General features: G+C 38.5%; 1 protein-coding gene across 1 annotated transcript in view; it reads left to right on the top strand.

The window, feature by feature from the left end:
- BCKDHB (branched chain keto acid dehydrogenase E1 subunit beta) overlaps positions 1–21,324 on the top strand; it is a 135,221-nt gene that overhangs the window by 13,748 nt on the left and 100,149 nt on the right. The window contains 4 exon segments of the mRNA XM_052781651.1: positions 15,538–15,671; positions 16,310–16,339; positions 16,341–16,466; positions 20,538–20,646. Coding sequence (XP_052637611.1) covers positions 15,538–15,671; positions 16,310–16,339; positions 16,341–16,466; positions 20,538–20,646 — 399 coding nt within the window.

Genomic DNA, 21,324 nt, shown 5'->3' with positions numbered 1-21,324 from the left:
ACACCCTCCTTTCAGGTAGTTGTAGAGAGCGATAAGGTCTCCCCTCAGCCTCCTCTTTTCTAGACTGAACAATCCCAGATCCCTCAGCCGCTCCTCATAAGACTTGTGCCCCAGACCCCTCACCAGCTTGGTTGCCCTTCTCTGGACACGCTCCAGCCCCTCCATGTCTTTCCTGTAGTGAGGGGCCCAAAACTGAACACAGGACTCGAGGTGCGGCCTCACCAGTGCCCAGTACAGGGGAACAATCACCTCCCTGTTCCTGCTGGCCACACTGTTTCTGATACAGGCCAGGATGCCGTTGGCCTTCTTGGCCACCCGGGCACACTGCTGGCTCATACTCAGCCGGCTGTCAGCCAGCACCCCCAGGTCCTTTTCCAGCCCCTCTTCCCCAAGCCTGCAGCGCTGCACGGGGTTGCTGTGACCGAAGTGCAGGACCCGCACTCGGCCTTGTTGAACCTCATACAATTGGCCTCGGCCCATCGACCCAGCCTGTCCAGATCCCTCTGTAGAGCCTCCCTACCCTCAAGAAGATAAACACTTCCATCCCACTTGGTGTTGTCTGCAAACTTACTGAGGGTGCACTTGATCCTCTATCACACCACAGCCTGCACTTCTCTTTCATGGCATGTCTTTCTGTTTGTCACCAAGGGGGTCTAGGTGACTGCTTAAGTTAGATTCCTAGTATTTGGATGCCTGATTAGATTACCTTCAAAGTTTTTGAGCTATTGGAAATTATTTTTGGACTGAAAGAGCAGTGTAAATGAGTTGTTTCAGTTTTCAGTAGGGAATCCTTGAACAATGCCATTTTAGTTCACTTGCAACTATTTGGAAGTATGGGCAGAATGTGAATACTTTGGATGGGAATTTTTATTTCAAAGATTCTCTCAGTTCCTGGAGGATGCCACTGTGGTGTCTCCCACCAGAAGTGAGTGCTTGCCCAGGGTAGAAGAGACTTGGCCTCAGTTCTGTCCCTCAGGAGTTCTGAACTTACTCTCAGAATTGTTGACTGAGGTATCAAAGCTGATCTCTGTGGAGATGCAGGAGAAATGATTTTGTCAGCAGTTGTTCTTTTGGAATGTTTTGGAATGAATTTGTCTTTTGCTCATGTGATTCATTTGTTGCTGTTTGGGATCCTTGGTGTGATAGCAGAGTGAACAAGAGGAAGATAGGTTTCCTCCTTTCTGGATTAATGTCCCATCACTGGTTGGAGGGTCTTTCACTCATGGCTTTTATTTTTGTCTGTTCTGGTTTCTTTTAGCTGTTCTGTTTGGTCTCTTTTACTGCTCTCTTCCTCTTTTTGTTTGTCAGTGCTTACAGAGGTGTACTGCCCACAGCAGCTTATGGTACTCTCATGCAAAGTCAATTAGAACAAAATGCTTTTCATAAGGTTTCTGTGTAACATTGCTAATATGTTCTGGAGTGATGTTTGCTGCCTTATTAGCAGTGTGGTGTTGGCTGTCAGTTTGTGGCATGCTTTAGTCCCTAAGTCCTTTTGAATTGTACTGCTCTGCAGCCGGTAATTGCTTCTTTTCTGCGTGGACGCCTGATAAAACGAAACTCAGTAGGAACAACTGTGTGTCACTCCTATATGTTGGGTAAAACAAAATCAGTCTCAGGTCACTTCCTTTCAGGTAATTCTGAATTACATACATGGCTAGAGACATTCATACATGCAGACAGTAGTAAACGAGGGCTAAGCAGCTTCAATTTTTTTCTTCCTTAATCATTTTTCATAGCTAATGTAGATTTCCTCACATAGAGTAGAAAAGGTGCAATAAGTACGCACATGTAACTTGAAATTTAATTCTCTTCTTGCCATATTCTGTTCAAGCACGTAGGCTTGTTTTGTAAATAATCCTTCCTGTGCTTTATTATTTTGTTGCAGCTAGAAGCATAGATAAAATTGGTAGGTTTTTTTTCTTCTAAACCATATTTAAAAAAAAAAAAGTGTGAAATAGATGGGGAGCAGATTGTAAACAGTAATTAGTGTCTGTTCAGTTGGTCCAGGATATTTTCTTGTGATTTGGAAAATTACGGAAGAAAAGGAAGAGAAGAGATAACACTTGTATTGAATCCTGTGAGGGTGGGGGGAGTTGAATCAAAGATTTTCCCTGTGGAAAATTTCAAACACATCAAAAAGCAAGTGACTGAACTGCATATGAAACCACAGTTATAGCAAGAAAATAACATCCTTATGTCAGGATGACCTAGCCACATTAGCAATCAGCTGGATGCTTTAAAAGTGATTTTATTTATCATTTCCATATTTGTTTTCCTCTGCTTTCTGCCTGCCTTACAGATTTAGATCCCTGAAGCACAGGGTATGTTTTGAGACAGATCAGCTGGCAAAGACTGTTCTTAGCCTTCAGTGATGGAGATTACCTGGCTTCCCTACACACACAGTCTCAGTGCATGATTATTCTTATGATTTGAAGCTTTTTCTTATTGATCAGTTTTCTCTAGATGCTGGTTGCCGCATCTGAAGGATACGGGCCATCCAAAACTGGACGCATTACTCTGGGTCTTACTGAGTAAAACCTGGTTGCTTACAGCTTTCTGGTGATACATCTCATGATAATGCTAGCTTGTCTTGCAGCAATAATGATATTTCCAATGTCTGATCCCCTGTAATCCCTGGTTGTTTTCTGTAGACCTTGTGTCTAAGGTGTAAACACCTGTGTGAGCTTTCAGGGAACACTTCATTCTCAGTAAATGAGTCATTTGTTTATAGTCCAGTAAAATAATTTAGTAGTTTCTGTTTATTTGGCCAGGAGATGGCTGTACCTTGCCATGCCCAGGGGACACCAGCCTTTCTAAAACTGTGGTAGTCATTCTGTGAAGAAAAGTATTTACTTGAACACAGTGTTATTATATAAGCTTGAGCTGTAGAAAACTCCTGAAGGGAAGTTCTGTGTTTAAGTGAGATGCCTGTGGGGGAAAACATGGGTGAGAAGACAAGGTTGTCCCGAGGTTGTTATGGTATTTGGAAGTTTCTTGGCTAAGGAGGATTGGATACGCTTGCAAAGATTGCTTAATGCCCTGATGGCTTTTAGTGGCATGATATAATGGAAGACCCTTTTGAAGCTGAGCTAATAGAGGTAGATAGAGTGTGTTTTAAAAAAAACAAAACCAAAAACCCTAATAATTTGCCTCCAAAATCCCTAAAATACTTTAAAATGTTTATATTGTAAATCTTTTTTGTTAGTGATCTCAAGTAATTGTTTATTGTGAAGACTTCACAGCATGTTACTGGTGAGGGAGCAGGGATCTGTTAGTGGAGGTTCTGGATCTGTTCTTGGGGTGCCAAGCGTTACAGTGCAAGGGCAAGAACTACAAGAACACAATGTGGATAGGCTGGTTGGGGCAGTGTATTAAGGTAGTGTGTTCTGCCTCCAAGAAGTTACTAGTGGTTGGGTATTACTTCAACAGGTGGGGAGACACTCTGAGGTTTTTCTGTGAGTTTTTTATCAATAATCATGGGGTCTTTTGCATGCTTTAGGAACATGGGAATGTGCTGTTATAGGGAGGAGAAAAACTCAGCCTAAAGTAGCATAAGAAATAAGTGTTAGGGGTTTATTGTATGAACAGATAGATAGAAAATGTTAGTTCGATGGTTCAGAAGCAGACTGCAAGCTTGTTGCTTCCTCTTTTATGTAGGTGCTGGTCCTTCCTAACATATTGCATGTGGTAGAATGAAGTAGTTCAGAATTTTTGACATGTTCCACCCTCAGCTTAAGTCCATTTTATTCAGAGTTAAAAATGACTAGCTGTTGTGTATAGACTGAGTAAAACCTAAGTAGTCTGGAGTTTGGTTATCTTTGTTTCTTTGTGGATGGATTTAAGCGAAGAATTCTGTAGCTTGCTTGCCTGGTTCTTCAGAGCAGTTTGGCAAGATCTGGCTTTTGTTCTGATTTATATAAATGTCTTTGAACAGTAACATCTGGAGAACGTGTTCCAGACTCATTACACAATAGTACATTTTGTTCATTTTCATCTTAAATAGCCAATTCTTTTTTTAAGATTTACAGTTGGAAAAAAAGAAAAGTTATTTGAGAACTTGATACAGTGTAGTATGTCCTTTTACATAGTTTGAATCTGTGGGATAGTGATATAAATCATTCTGTGTCAGAGTAGCTGTGGGGTTGGTTTCTTTTTTATAATTGTTCTGGTAGTGTCCCTGGTGTGAAAACAGTATTTTATTTGTTTGGGACTTACTAATATTCGTTATGTTTCTTTTCATATGTTGCAAACCTGTTTGAGGGAAAGATAAGGGATATACTTTTAATACAGAACTTGATACTCAGTACAGAGCTTAAGAAAGCTGTTCTAACAAATTTTTAAGATATTTCAAGATATACTGCTGGGCAAAAAAGTATGTGCTGCTGAACTTAATAAAAATGGAATTTTCCACTTCAGGAAATACTTTAAGTGAAACATTTAAAAGTAATATTTTAGTAATATAGTGTCAAGGAGAATAAAACTTTATGTATTAAAGACACAAGATGGAATTGATGAGCATAACTAGTATTCGCGGTTGGTGTTAATACCAGGTCTGCAAGCACAGTTCGTGTACCTTGTTTTAGATGTCAGTCTTTATGCCTTTACTATCTCTCAGGTGGAATTTAGTGATTCTCAATTTCCTTGGTTAGTCCTGCAATCAGTATGCCCTCTGTTTCATTTGTACTTGTCAAGTGTGACTAATTTAGTATGTCTGCTGTTTTTTCTGCCTCTGAGGTTGGTGATAAGAGTGTGGTAATTATCACCACTTCAGTTTAAGAAGCTGCTGCAGACTTTATTACAAGGACTAAAACACTCAAGAGTTTTTTTTGGAAATAATTTGCTAGAAGCCTAGAAGGGTCAAAAAGGTCAAGACTACCACCCCAGTCCAGTCAATTGTCTAAGCAGCTTTGCCACAGAACCACTTTGAGGAGCAGGTTAATTTTAACTTAACTTGATGCAGAGCCATCTTGCAGTGTCCAGGCTGACGTAACGTGCTAGTCATTTATTAGAAAAGATCTCCTTTCTTTTTAATTTGTACAAACATTAAATCCTCAAAACCTGGTAAGGAGTTTTCACACTTGTATGGAAGCACCAAGTATAGATCAATTTATTGATTTTTCTCATGCACATGTGTGGTGGGTTGACCCTGGCTGCACACCTGGTGCCCACCAAAGCTGCTCTATCACTCCCCTCCTCAGCTGGACAGGGGAGAGAAAATATATATCCCCACACCCCTCCCTTCTTCCCGGGCTGAAATTCACTCCCAATTTTTCACTACCTCCTCCCCACCAGCAGGGCTGGGGGATGGGGAATGGGGGTTGGGGTCAGTTCACCACGTCTCTGCCGCTCCTTCCTCCTCAGGGGCAGGACTCCTCACACTCTTCCCCTGCTCCAGCGTGGGGTCCCACCCACGGGAGACAGTCCTCCATGAACTTCTCCAGCATGGGTCCTTCCCACGGGCTGCAGTTCTTCACGAACTTCTCCAGCGTGGGTCCTTCCCACGGGCTGCAGTCCTTCAGGCACAGACTGCTCCAGTGTGGGTCCCCCGCGGGGTCACAAGTCCTGCCAGAAAACCTGCTCCAGCGTGGGCTCCTCTCTCCACGGGGCCACAGGTCCTGCCAGCAGCCTGCTCCAGCGTGGGGTCCTCTCTCGCCGGGCTGCAGGTGAAGATCTGCTCCCCTGTGGACCTCCGTGGACTGCAGGGGGACAGCCTGCCTCACCGTGGTCTTCCCCACGGGCTGCAGGGGAATCTCTGCTCTGGTGCCTGGAGCATCTCCTCCCCTCCTTCTGCACTGACCTGGGGGTCTGCAGGGCTGGTGCTCTCACATCTTCTCACTCCTCTCTCTGGCTGCAGTTCCTGCTGAGCAGGGTTTTTTTTTCCCCCCTTCTTAAATCTGTTCTCACTACCACCATCACTGATGGGCTCGGCCTTGGCCAGCGGCGGGTCCATCCTGGAGTCGGCTGGCATTGGCTCTGTCGGACATGGGGGAAGCTTCTAGCAGCTTCTCACAGAATCTGCCCCTGTAGCCCCTCCCCGCTACCAAAACCTTGCTACCCAAACCCAGTACAACATGCTTTACATTATCAAGGGCCAGACATGGTTACAAGTGAGATTCATAAAATGTTTTTCATTACTGCAGATCACTGGTCATTCAGCACTTTGTTCCTGAGTACTTCTTTAGCAGTATTAAATCCTTGCTGTTGTGTTGAGAATAGTTGCTTCACAATTTAGGGTAGAATCAGCATGCTTTCAAATTTGCTATAAAGTATTCCTACACTACTGATACTGAGGAGTATAAGAGACAGTGCCTTGTATTTGGCACAGTATTGCTTATTCCTTGGTTTGTCATCCAGATAGTGTACCCAGTCTATTACAGCAGAATTTTCATTAACATGTTGCAACACTTAGCTTTGGTAACTGTTGTGTATTTTCCTCTTGGATCTTTTGTCATGTAATGTAATGTTGCCCATAGTCTGAAGATGCGTGGAACTGACCTAAGCAGCTTAAATAAAGCTGATATATTATCCCTTGGTTATACCTGCATATAAGTGTTTGGTAGATGTCAATTTTAGAGTGTATTTTTGCAAGTGAGTGTTCTGTCATCTGGTATAGCTTTGCACATCTAACTTTATAGTCAGTTATGCTTTTTTGCAAGTGTGCTTCTCACACAGCAAAATTTTTTGTGGTTGAGCAAGGAATGTTATTAATCATAGCTGGAGGAACACTTGAATGCCTTGGTGCAGTTAGGCATCGTGCTTTTTTTCTTTAGGCTGATACAACTGGGTATGTGAGCCAGATGATCAGAAGGAATTCGATGTGGACTGGGCTACCTGCATAGTCATCAGTAAAACAGAAATTCTGGTGAGCAAATCTGCCACTTTGATGTGAGCTGCTTATTGAATATTTTTCTAACAATGTGGAGCTGAATCAGTACTATTTTATCAATGTCATGAAAGGCTTCCATCAGCAGGACAGGTACAGACTTAAAAAGTTTGGGCAGTCAGCATGTATCCCTGCTTGGGGCTGTTAATGGATCATAAAATAATAAGGGTTGGAAGGAAAAGACCTTGAAGGTCATCTGGTCCAAACCAGTACTCAACACAGAGCCAGTTTAGGTTGTTTGTGGTCTCGTCCAGGTGAGTTTTGAATATGTCCAAGGAAGGAGCTTGTACAACTTCTCTGGGCCGATTGTACCAGCATTTGGCTACTGTCATAGTGAGGTTTTTTCCTCTTATATAATCAGTTTCCCTTCTTTTTGCGTCGTTCTTTCACCTGTCACTGTGTACCTGAAAAGAATCTGAACTTCTCCCTGCTTATACTACTGCTTGGCTGCTTTTTTATCATGGAAGGATTAAATGACATGCAAGTTTACCAGCATTCAAAGCTATGCCAGAGCTTTGCATTAACCTCCCCTGACCCCTCCTGTTCCCATTTCTTCCCTGAGAAAGGGAGATCATTAGATAATATGTTTTAATGTTTATGCTTTAGCTTTTGGTGGGATGCTACTTTGTCACAAATGACAGGAAATCTGAAGTGAGGGAGAGGGCCAGAAAAGCAGGTTTTCCCTATTTGATTTAGGAAGGTAGAGCTGTTTATAAATAGATTTTCCTGGGTCCTCCTTCATCCAGAGGGCTATAAGACTGACAGTTGGGTAGATGCTTAATGTTATGTTCATGCTCTAAACAACAATTTAAGAATTTACTAAGTTTTACTAGAAAGCAAGCTTCCTTTCCTTCCAAACCTGTAATTCAGTAACTGCACAGATTTATAAGTATTTGTAGATAATTGAGGAGGTTGCTCCCCATCCATGGTAACATTTTCTTTGTACTTCAGCAGTTCTCCTGACTCTGATATTGTTTAGGGTCTTTGAGAGTGAGGATTAAATGAAAAAGCAATAAACATGCTTTTCTCTTAAGGGAATCTTGGGGGAGAGGAGGTGAAAGTACAGTTTGGATCTATGGAGCTCTTGGAAAAAAAAATCACCGTCTTGAGTAAGAGAATGATGTGTTGAGAACACTGCTAGTTCAAATATTCATGTCTATTCAAATGTATGAATGCCTTGGAATTAGTAACTGGGGGAGACTTCAAAGGAAAACTTACCCTTCATCTGTTTTTAATGTCCAATTTACTTGAAGTACTCTTCAGAAGTGTTGGTTATGTCAGTGGAATAAATGATAAGCTTGTGAGGAATTCCTGTTCTTACCAGTTACCTGTCAGAACAGGTGTCCTTGTCTTTGGGCAATACTTGGTGATTAGTCCTTCAAAAGTACACATTTTTTTTGTGCAAGTGATTTTTTTTTTTTTTCTTCTCCAATGGAGCTTAAATAAGACTCCTGTAAACAAGTGAAACCAAGTAAGAAAGACTTATCTGTCATTTGACCTTTAAATCTTCTGTCTAGAATAAGAAGTCGAGTCTCTTGTTGCAGAGTAGAGCGTGATAGTGGATTTTGCAGCAGCAGAAGAGGAAGCAGCTAATTTAGTTTAGTGCATGCAAATCTCTATTCTGACCCTGTTCTTGGTCGCTCGCAGATTTCTGAAGTACATTTTTTTTACTAATTTACGTGTCTTATTGCCATTGTGTGACTTTTTGGAATATTTAAGGAAAAAGTAATGGCAATATTTGCTAATTAATCAAAATTTGAATGATTTTTTCATTCAGGGTAATTAAATGTTGAAATTCTTTTGAAAGCATAGGCTGTGTGTACACAGTGATATTTGTGTGTGTGGATATATGTGTTCATGAACACAACTCATCATGCTTGAGACCTCGCAGTGACTTAAATGGGGGCTGAGACCTGGCTGCCATGTAGTTGGCTGAGTCCTTGAAGCCTGCTGTGAATGTCTGGGCACACACAAATGTTCTTGGCCCAGTCTGTGCAACTCCTGTAGGGTACAGCATTGGGGAAGAACAGAAGAGGGGTAAAGCTCAATTCTGTAAATTGTATTATTCTACACACAGTAGGTGAAATTCATCATAAGAAGTTATGAGCTACTTGCGTATGAAATCCTTTTCATATAATTACTTTTCATCTGTTAGGTAGGTGAAATGATCTATTTTAACATGGGCAGCTCTGGGAAAAGCAGCTCTTTAAAATGGCACGGCATGTTAGTGTGCAAGGATTCAAGATTGAGAGGTAAACCATCTCTGTGCTTGTGAAACTGAGCCCTGCTTTGGACAAGTAGATTTGAAATTTGTATATTCACCTGGAAAGCTAATGTGCTTTTACCGGCATTCACTATAGAGGAAGAGTGCCCATTGCACACCCTTTCTTAAAGCTGAAGAGCTGCGATTAGGATGTCAATAGAAGTAGTTGTACAACAAATTGATTAAAATTAATAAGAAATTACTACAACTGTTTTGTGTTCAACCAGGAACTCTAAAAGAGCTGAGTATGAATTTACCAAACCACTAGCTGTGATGCCTGCCCTCTCATAGTATCAGAGAAATGGAAGATAACAAGTGTCACCAGTTGTAAAACAGGGCTTAAAAGGGATTGTGGGACCAAGAAAGTCTGAATGCTGGATAGATTGTCTTAAATTATGTTAAGGAGTAGAATTAGTAGACTTACGTAGATGTATATCTATGAAAAATCCTAGATACTCTAGGATTAGAACAGGTCTTTAGAGGCAGGACTAATTTGAAATCAGTCATTTCTATTTGAATTTTCTACATGAAGTCCCCACTGAGTAGCAAAGAAGCTAACCTGCTGACACTTCCTTTTCTCTCCGGTCCTCTGTTTCTCCATGTGCATCCTTGATTGTTGCAGTTGAGGACAGAATATATTTAGCTTGTTGGACTCTTCTATTTGACTTCTAACGGATGTTTTAAATGGAAGTTAATGAGATCATGGGGACAAATAAAATTCTGTCCAGGTACATTGTTAATACTACTCAGTACTGACATCTTTTAAGATGCCTTTTTTAACACAAGTGATGTAGAAGTATCTTAAAACAAAACATCCTCCTTTGACTAAATCACCGGCAGAACTCCTTAAACCACTCGCATCGGCCAATGTAGGCTCTTACAGAGTGATGTGAAATTACTTAGAGTTGGAGCCTTGGGTGGTGTGTTAATATTATAGGAGATTTGATATTGTTTGAATATCTCATCTTTGCAGTTAAATTAAGACAGGAACATGTTTCATTGCAGATACTGAAATCTGAAATACTTTTTTCCTGACAGCTTGGAACAAATAACGATGAAGCAGGCCAAAACATTAATGCACAATAATCAACTACATGTGTCTGTAAACATGTTCTGTTAGGTTGCTATGAAACTTTTTATTCTCGGAGGATGAGAAGATGACTGTAAGACAGCCTTAAAGCTGTTGCCCCTTAGAGGGTCAGTGGTAATTTGAACATTTGTCGGGTACTTAACTCTTTGTTCTGAAAATCACAAAGATCAATCTTTTTTTATTTAAGTAAAAATAGATCAGGGGAGGATGAAGTAATTTTTTAAAAATTTCTTTTAATCAAATACTTTTTCCTTAATGTTTTTAATCTTTTCAGATTTACCTTGTTAGGCAACACTTCTAGTGTATTTATTCACTTGCTCAACATGCATCTAATCTTCTTCCTGAGTTATTGGGATGGAGAGATGAGAAGAATCATCCTTTTTTCACATAGCCCTGTTTGCCATATTGCTTCCCTCACTACTTGGAAAAGGGCACCAACCTGTTCAGATGGCTGAAACTAGGGATGTTTGTAAAGCCGGGCAGGTTAATTGAAATGGACACCAGCATAATGTCTTTAGTCAGAGGCTGACGCACCAGGTTTCAGATAACATAGAGGTACTACTTTCACCTGGAGTGACAAGTCAGCTCCTGGAGTTTGTGATAGCTTGTTTTGAGCTGAGTGGCTGATGCAAGTAATAGGAGAAGAGTACATTTTAGGAAATGTTTCTTCATTGACATGGAAATGAAATATGGAAAGACTAAGTATCTCTGGATTATTTGTCTGCTTCAGTCAGATTTCAGCTGAGACCTGACTTGGGTGGTTTGCAAAGGATGATGTGAATGGCTGTTTATCAAAATTGACTTCCTTTTCACATTTTGAAAAAAATGTAAAAAATAAAATGTTAAATAAAAATAGATAAAAATCCATAGGCTTAATGCCTTTAAATGTTCAGTGTTTGAATATTTTGTGTTAGTTTTAGTAATGATTTTCATATGGTATCAATAGAAATAGGAGGTTAAAACCATGCCATACAATTTTTAATGTTCAGGGAAATGAATACATTTGTTTTATCCTAATGATGTGTATATCTTCTTGCCTTAAAGGGCTAGATTTTATAAAGAAAACCCTAACCCTTGAAACTCTATCCAAGGCTTGTTTTTCCATCTAATGAATAGTAAAGTGCTTTAGGTTTTGCTTCTAAAGGATCAGTATTATTGTTTTAAATGTACAATCAAAACCATTCCTGAGTAATGAATCTCATTCAGTGACAGTTACTTGGCTCTTTGTTTACTGTTTTAAGCCATAGTACTTCAGGATTATGCCTTTAGTTCTGAAAGTCCAAGTCAGGTGCTTCAAGCTGATCATGTTATAGCAGTCATGTTGTATTTCACATTTGCTGTTATTGATTCTCACTTCATTTATTTCATCATATTCCATTGATAGCAGCATGCTGCCTCTGATTTAATATCTCAGTGGTATTTCAGCAGTTTTATTAGGATGTATTTTATATTTTGAATCATAGAAGTGCACACTATTGTGGTGGATCTAACATGCTTTTAAATTCATTCACCTACCCTAGATTGATATTAAAGAATTAATTTTGAAGTTTTTATCAATTATTAGTTAAAAGCTCATTTTACAGGATTGTTCAAATACATATCAATTTTTGTGTGATGATATAAAATTATTTATGAACCAACGTGTTAGGCTATTTCAGTATACTCTGAAAAATCTGTTAATAAGATTAGGTAAGCTTAGTATGACCTGACTTCTGGGCACTTATCAACAATCTGGGTTTTTTTGTTCTGCTCAGACATTAGTCTATGTAGGCTACGTGGTAGAGTTTTTAAAGCAGACCTACCTGCATTTCAGTAAATTGGTATGTGTTAAAAATAGAATAGAAATTCACAAGGAAAAAAAGGCCAACGGAATATTTTGATTTCAATATGAAAATGCTATATTTTGAAATTTACTGTGAATTTAACTTTTTTTTTCTTCAGTCTTTTCTGTAGTCTTATTTTTTCAGTGTTTTCTTTGCTGGCTATGTCCTATATCAAAATATCACGTAAGCAAGTGAAGTGAAATACATTGATATGCCAAGGGACTTTTAAGAAGTAAGAAAGTGTAATATGTCTTGGTAATGTTTGTGCATTTTTAGTTTATTAAAATAGCAGTTGTTTTAAATGAAATTAAAAATTTAAATGCATCAGTGAAAGGGAAGGGAAACAAGGTGTCTAATTCATGGTACCCTAGATTAAATAAAAAAGAGGGAAGGGGATGTTTGCCATGTGTTTATAGTGTTACAGATGGATATGGGTACAGGGACAGCTCTTGTGGTTGCATCTGAAGCAGGGCTCCCCCACCTTCACAGATGGTGGTGAGGCCTGGGGCAACTACACGTTTGCGTAGGTGGTTTGTGCTTCTCTTTCCTTGACTGTGATGCCTGTCAGTGGAGGGAGCACACCAGAGGATGCTGTATAGCTTGGGAACTGAGATTGCAGCCGTCCTTCAGGGATGAGAACAATTTACACAGTATACGCTCTCTAGGTTCAAAAATAATCTTGCATTCCCCTTGTTATAGAAGTTCTTTCATCTTTCCATGGCATTATTTTCCTTCTTCATCCTATGGATTAGTTTACTGATCTATTTACTCTGTAGAAGTGGGACTAAATAGCCCTGAAAGCCAAAGTTTCTTATTCTGCATGGGAGAAGCATGGTACTGATGTGACTGAAATATCCCCCATTTGTCAGCTCTTAAGGGAAGAGATGATCCCTGCGTGAAGCTTTTTGAACTGACTTTTAATTCTTGGCAGTAAAGCCAAGACACAATTGACGTCTGTCAGAAGTGAGTATAACTTAATTATGAAGACAATAAAAACAAGTTACATCTTCAATAAATATCTTCCCCAGTTCTGGGTTTCCCAGAGCATTCTGTCTTTCTGCTACTCGGAATGAAAATCTTTCAGGGCTGGGGCTGTTTTTATGTAGTGACATTGCCAGCCACATTGGTAGTACTAATAAAGAAAGAATGGAAATATGCAGACTAGTAGTGTTACTGCAGCACGCTGGTAAAATAAATGCCCAGCAATAATAAATGGCAGCGCTATGAAGTTACTACCATTCTCACTTCCTATGCCATTTTCAGTCTGAACAACTTTTAAGCACAGTACCTGCAGAGATTATTATTTTTCTTCCAAGAGATATGAAACAAAGTACAGATGACCCACATCTGGAAATTACTGAGATCAGCTTGCTGATATACCTTGGAAATGAGAGCTAGCAGGTTTTTGTACTTGTAAAATGTTCTCTGATCTGCAAGGTACTTCACTGTGATTCAGAGCTGGTCAGGGTAATACTGGGTGTGTTTGAAATCCAGACAACAAAACCCCACTTTCTTTCAAAAGCTATGCAATAATTTTGTTAATCTGGAATTCACTGTTAATTACTGAGCTAGCAGTGGTAACATTGTTATCTCCAGTGACAAGAGCAGGACTTGTAAGTCATAAGAATTTAAAAATGTTTCTTGGTAATTTGTTTCTAAACAAGAAGCAGCCCAATGTGCATGTATTTTAAAAGTACTGTAAGTCTCCAGGATTTTTGTTTCAAACACTGATTTATAAGAAATGGGTAGAAGTCACGGAAGTTTGGAATGACCAATTTGAGAAAATGGTGCTTCCCCTCAAAAAGGCGATCTTTAAGGTGGTTGAAAATGTCTCCTCTGTCCTGTATGCAAAATCGTGGGGTGTCCTGCAGTTGTGGCCCTTTGGACTTGTGTTGGCTTGTGTAGCCTCACTGACACCACCAACGTTGTATCATTCGATGGCATTTTTTTTTCACTTGCCTTAAGTGAGTGGTGTCTTAGTCATGTTCCTGGTAGAGGGAGAAGAGAGGAAGGCAGAGGGAGAGCCAAAACCTAATTACTGATGTATCAAAAAAAAAAAAAATCCCCCCCCCCCCCCCAACAAACAAACAAAACCCCAAACCAAAAAACCAACCCAAAACAAAGTAACCCTTGAAGTATGAGATTCAAAACACCAGGTGAAGCATATGGACAGGGTATAAGCAATGACAGTGCTGTGCTGGGTGGTGTGTGAAGATGAAAGACGTACTTGAAAGATATGTATTAACATGCCTCCCTTTACTGTATTGTAAATACAGCTGTGGGCAATGGTTCTGCTCTTATCCCTTTAAAACCTTTTGTTAGCTTCCCTTCCTCTAGTTTAACTTGCAGCTATTGAAATTAGGAGTCTTCATAGTAACAACTCTCCTAATTATTAATTGATTAGTTTAGTCTTTCTTTTTAGTAATTTATTTGGTGGTTATTTAGTTATTGCTTAATTTATTTCATGGCCATTGGTGTGCACTGTGCTCACTTTTGTCTATCCAGTTTGAAGTCTTGGCGTATTCATGCATGACAGACTCCTATAGAAACCTACTGTTTATTTCCCAATGTTCTAAAGGGAAAATTTATTAGCATAACTAGGTTTTCCTGTTGATCTGCTGAGGGAGTGTGGTACTGCTGGCAAATATGTCTTACAGAGGTTATTGTAGTGGCGTTTCATCTCCCTCCCCCTCCTTGTTTTTAATTTCATGAACTGAACAATTTTGCCTTCAGCCATCTATTAGATTGATGCATATTTGGAATCTGAAATTACTGTGGCACAGAAATATGTCAGGGCTAAAATGACCTTTTGCACTCCCATAGGGAAGACACAAAGCCCGAAATATTTGATTTCCAGTTTTGTGCCTCCAACAGCAGGAACAGCTTCTTTTTCTCTTGCCTTGGAGGCAAACCAAATTCTTTAGTAAGTGCAGCCTTACCTTATGAAAGAAGAGTGGTAAGACTGGGCACTGCTTATGGGGAGTGCGGGCAAGAGACGGTGTACTTTCATACAGATGCTCTCGTAGATCCATCTGCCTTTGAGTATGGACAGTTAGTTTTGACTGTCTAAAAAAAAAAAAGAAGTAACAATACTTTTCTGCATTGTAACTTTTTAAAATGCTTATAAGTATTCTTTACTCCTCCCATATAAGCATGAGGGGTATGCATGCTTATCTGTATATACATCAGAACAAATTATTTTCCTTGAAGTGTGAAGAACATTGTAAGTTACGGAAACTGTTCTTATCTTTCATTTTGTTTCTCCTTGTCTTCCTCTGTTATAAATTAAAGTGAAAGTGTCTTTACCTGTAATGGATGTTTATTGTTCCTACACCTAAAAAAGCCCATCTAAAAAGCCGTATACTTAATTGCAGGTGACTTGCTTATAACTTTGAATATTTCTGGGGTTATGTTTTCCACCTAGAGCTGATGTGTTAAAGGAATTGTGCATGTGGTTTTTTGTGTGTTTTTTTTATAGGTAAAGATAGAGTTTTCAACACCCCCTTGTGTGAACAAGGAATTGTTGGCTTTGGTATTGGAGTTGCTGTCACAGGTGCTACAGCCATTGCAGAAATTCAGTTTGCAGATTACATTTTTCCAGCATTTGATCAGGTTAGTACTAATAAATTTGAGAGAAGAAATTTTATGACTGTTTAAATTACTTGTCTGTTAACATTAATGCTTGGTTTGAATATGTAATTTTTGCAAATATATCCACAGCTGTATTACTAATATTTATGCATGCTTTAAATAAACAGGAAGGTACCAAGGCCAGTTTGAAGGCTCATTAAGTAATGGAAATTAAAGATGTTGTTTGAAGCAAATGTCTCTTTGTTTTTATTTCTGGTTTTGTGGCTGTGTTGGCTTCAGCAGCCTTAAATTCCTCAGCCGTGTCTTCCCTACACCATCTCTCACTTCTCTATGCTGCTGCAGCCAGCCATGTGTCCACAGGACAAACTACGGATTTGAACTGGGCTGATTGACAGTATGGGAATGGGGAAACAACTGGGTTATATGGCTACTCCTGAGGCCTAAGCATCTAACTTGAACGCACTAAATTATTGCTTCATTTCCGTTGGAAAATGTTTGCCTTTCCACTGATTTACAAGATTTCTTTACTTCTAATTTGGTCCTCTGAATCCCATGCATGGTGCAGATGATATACTTACATCTCATGTATTGTAGAAGCTTAATGATGCATAACTGAAGGTATTGGACTGAATGTTACTTTCGTATATAAATCTTTCCAGATTGTTAACGAAGCAGCAAAATATCGTTACCCGCTCTGGAGATCTGTTTAATTGTGGAAACCTCACCATCAGAGCCCCCTGGGGCTGTGTGGGTCATGGTGCACTATATCATTCTCAAAGTCCAGAAGCTTTTTTTGCTCACTGTCCAGGAATAAAGGTACAGTAACTTATTTTATGAAGATTGATCTTGTTTGTTTGTTTGTTTGTTTGTTTGTTTTTTAATGGACCTGACTAACAATGAGTCTGGGTGCAGGCACAGGAAGAAGATGGAAGTCATTCAACAACAAAATATCTGAATATGTTAATTAAAAATGCTTTTAGAAGTTTTCAAGTTATAAGACTTAAACTGTGTCAGGTGTTTGAGAATTTATTGAAGCAATCTTTAGTAGACACAGCATTTCGTATTTGTGTGCATTTTGCACTAAAAGCATACATTTTATCTGTTCCGTGTCCAGTACAGTACAGAAACTAACACAAATAGTACTTTCCTTTTTTTTTTTCTTTCTGCATCTGTCTTAAGTGCATTATTGAATTCATTTATATGAATGACAGTGACATGCAATGGGCACAAACTGAAACACAAGAGGTTCTGTCTGAACATAAGAAAGCACTTGGCATAGGTTGACCAGAGAGGTTGTGGAGTCTCCATCTTGGAGGTATTCAGAAGTTGTCTGCACGTGGTCCTGGACAATTGGCTCTAGGTGGCTCTGCTTGAGCAGAGGCATTGGACCAGATGACTGCTGGAGGTCCCTGCCAACCTCATCTGTTCTGTGATTCTCTGAATGATGACTTTAAGCAAGCTTTCTGCGTGAGACGGTGGCATCCCTTGAAGCTAAGATTCCTAGCGCTTAGATGGATAACTTTCCTGGAGAAGAGGGAGGGGTGGGATCTAGTCATCTCAGATTGAGAGCACTTTTTGCCAGCTCTCCATTTGTTTTCTGAGTAAATTTTTGTCTATGGACTTGTACTTCTGGGTTAACTGGCATCCAGTCCATTGAGAAATGACTCATAGCTTGATTAATGTGGAAGACTTAAGCAAAACCAGTATTTGCATGCTGAAGACACATGTTCACTGTTTATCTGTTGTTTAAACTATTGTCTATACATGATTTTGGTGTTCTAAAACTTCAGATATTACTCATTTACAGGGAGGCCATAGCCATTTCTCATGCTTGTTTCTCTTTACTTAAATAAAAAAAAAATCTTGTAGTATTCACATTTTATTTAATGATATTTGAGAAACAGAATGCATTTTTGTCTTTGGGTGTTCTTTATGATCTTTGAGGTGTTCCTATTCTGAACTTGAAAATATTTCCTGATATAGACAAAAGCAACCTACAAAGTCTTTTGCCATGTAATTGAATCAAACAGTTTCTTGAGCTTGTTTGAAAACTAGAGTAGTTTATTATCATATGGAAGCACAAGATAACTTATGGTTAAGATACTGATGCCAGGTCTAGCTAATTTATGCTGATCTTGTTGATCAATCTCAAATCTTTACATACTGAACTAAGTGCTGAGATTTAGTGGTCCACTCTGGTGATTAAAACTTTCTAATTCATAGCAACCTAGTACTATTGTGCTTTGTCTTCTGAGTAAGTTAGTAAGTCAGAATTTTATTTAATCACTCCAGGTAATTTTATTTCTTTTCTCTCATCTCTGATCTTTCTTCTTGTTTTTTCACTTTCTTTCACTTTTCCTTGGGTAAAGTGCTAAAATAGGTTGCTACCACTAACAGCTGTCATCTCAGTTAAAGGTAAAGGGCATGCTAAATTCTGTGGAACTGATGAAACAATATACTAGTTTTTGATGCACAGAGAAGTATTTTAGACTTCATCTTCTGAATTCTGTATCTTTGTGGAAACAATGTCGCTCCTTTAATGTTTTTTTGCAAAGCTGTTCATTAATGCAGTTAATAATGTTTAAGGCTTTACCTTTGAGGTTGCAGGTCTTTTTTTGGATGAACCCAAACCTAGCCCTTAACATATGAATCCAAAAATGCAAATGAACTTGTGGTTTAAATTCATTTGCAGAAGTCCCATATCTATGCATATTTTCTCTAAATTAGAAGAGGAAAGGCCATGTATTACAAGCTGGTAAAGGTAGGATTGATCTTTGGGGAGAGTAGTTTTCAGAACTGCCCTCTTACTAAACTCTGCGGCATGTTCCTGACAAGATTTTTATTTTGTGTTTTTTCTTAAGTGAAGGTTTGGATTTCCCAAGCAAAAGGGAGTTATACAACTTTGGCTGTTCAGGGGAAGGATTGTAATCATTAGTACTTAAGGCTTGTTGGGGTGACGAGGACATTGCTAGATGATTCTATCTTTTGTCTACTGTTGTGAGGATGTATGTCTTAATGGATCAGACTGTCTTCCAAAATTACTGTATTGACTCTCTCTATTCCATTGTAAGACTGCTCCAGAATATTTGTCATCATGGCTGGAAGGTTTCTTTTAATTTCCAGCCTAAATTTGTTCCTGACTAACTTGCATATTTAACTTATCTGTCCTTCATCTTCACTTTCATATACTGAGAGAACAATTGTTTCCCCTTTAGTCTTTGTTTTGTTAGACTAAACAAATCAAACTATCAAAGAGATGTTAACATTTTCTGAAGCTCTTTTGGCACCTGTTTAATTAATTTTCTTTCAAAACAGTTGATATTGTCATGAAGTATTCCAGCTGAGTTTCTAGCAGTGATTTTTGCAATAGTACTAACACTTCCTTGGCTACATTATGCTTTTTTGGGGGCTGTACTGCATAGTGTCCTATAGTCATCCTTTGAGCAGATAATAAATTCAGATCTGAATTTTTACTGCTGAGTTCTAAATTTATTAAAAAAATGTAGTCCTTACATACTGAAAAGTCACACATTTATTGTTCAGTTTACTTTTGCTTTTGTCAGTTACGTCCTCAATGTGAACTAGGTCTTTTGGTATCATCCTCTGTGGTGGTAGTGACTCTCAGCTTTTGAATAGTTTTCATTACCATGTTCTGACTTAACATCGTAAATGAATAAGGTAAATAAAGTCTGTCCTAAAAATGATCGCTAAGGAGCATTCATCAGTTGGGTAATTTCCCATGTGTCTGTTACCAAATGCTTTGGTAAAATATTAATAGACTGCTTCTTCCTTCTTTATAAAAATCACTTACCAAGTCAATTTGATGCGATAGCAGACTTAGGTTGTGTTTTGACTCTTTTATTACTTTTATATAATTAAATGTTCTTACTCTCAAAAATTATTTTGAAGCCTTGGAAACTCCTGGAGACAATAAGTTAACATGTCTGTAGTTACATGGATTTTTTTTTTTTTTCTTTAAACAAGTGCTACAGCTAATGTTTTCAGTCAGAGGGGGCCACTTCTAACTTCACAGCTATAAAAATGTTTGCTAGTAGACTTCACACTGCATGTGCCAGCTCTTTGAGATCTCTGGGATGTAAATGAGCTGGTCCTTTTGATTTGAGGGAATTGATCTCTCAGGTTCTATTTTCATTTAAACTGTGATAATTTGGTAATTTTCTGTTCATAATCAGCATTCTCTTAGATCATCCAAAATTAACTCTTCTGTTGGCAAATCAATTATACTTTTTCATTCCAAGTATTCAGATTACACCTGGAGGCCTTACTTAGTTTTGTCTTCGCTTGATAGTAGTTTCAGGTATTTTTTGGTATTTGTTTGTTTCCGAGATGAACAAGTTTCAGGCTTCCACCATAAGAAAAGGAAGTAAACTTTAAATAGCTATTTCTGTGTTTAGTCTTCAAAACTTACTGGACTAAGTCCGAATACCTTCCAGGCCTGCTCTGATGAATCTTTACCCAAACAACTGAGAATCACTCAGCTGTATTTTTTTGTCATACATCTATATTAATTTTACTAAACTAACATGTAATTTTTTTTTTTCTTAATCTGACTGACTTTCTTCTGTTCTTTCTACCTCAAAATGTTATTGTTAAGGTGTTAGTTCTACCTTATCGGATGGGAGTCCAATAGTATTTAAATCATGGTGTAGAAGGGAATTATTCAAGCCTCATCAATGAATAAAATAAAATTCAAAATTTGGAGTGTGTGTTAGTAATGTAGGACTGATGTTAATTCACTTTGTAAAAACTGGTCAATCTGTACGTAGGCTTATTTAAAGCAAATAATTGCTTGGTTTTTAATATTAATTGAGGAAGCTTGTAGCAGAATTGCAGTTTAAATCAACTATTTTAAAAATGTTTTTACAGATTGTAATTCCAAGGAGTCCTCTTCAGGCCAAAGGACTGCTGCTGTCTTGCATAGAGGACAAAAATCCATGCATATTCTTTGAACCTAAAATACTTTACAGAGCTGCAGGTAAAGACTCATATGCTATATTTTCCAATAAAGCAACAGTGTTTTGGGGTTGGGTTGGTTTTTTGGTTTTGGGTTTTTTTTTTGGTTTTTTTTTTTGCACATATATGTTGATAGTCACAGTTAATACTGTAGGAGAAGTCTTGACTTGTTTTGTCTCTAGCTATATTTGGAGGTTGTGTTTTTAGAGGAATTGTGAAAACTGAGTAAGATCTCTAAATTTGGCTGCAAAGATAAATGAACAATTACAGTCCGAGTCATGCTCAGTTAACTTTGGAAGTGGAATGCTTTGTACAGTCTTGGGTTTAAAAAAAAAAAAAAAAAAAATAGAGCTGAGAGGCATCATCGTTTATCAAATTGCAATATAAATTTGACAGAAGTTAAACTGCTTTCTCTTTGATAACTCTGGAAACTTATTTTAGTATCTAGATCAGTTTTTATTTTTCCAGAAGAACTGAACATCACCATCACCATTTCCCCAAAGTTAAAATTTCCTTGAAGTGCTTAATTTCTAAAAATCTTGAATATCTGCCCTCTTAGACTTTAATCTTACGTGGAAGGAAGTGTGATTCCCATTACTTCTTTCATTTGTTTTAGTCATAGTGAACTTTTTGGTTCAAAGAAGTTTTAACAGCTATCATGATGCATAACATATAAGAACAGAGTAATTTGAAGATGATA

This window comes from Harpia harpyja, chromosome 3 (assembly GCF_026419915.1).
Source record: "Harpia harpyja isolate bHarHar1 chromosome 3, bHarHar1 primary haplotype, whole genome shotgun sequence".
NCBI classification, from domain to species: Eukaryota; Metazoa; Chordata; class Aves; order Accipitriformes; family Accipitridae; genus Harpia; species Harpia harpyja.
Note: the sequence above shows the minus strand (reverse complement) of the source record. Positions and strands in the feature narration are given on the sequence as shown.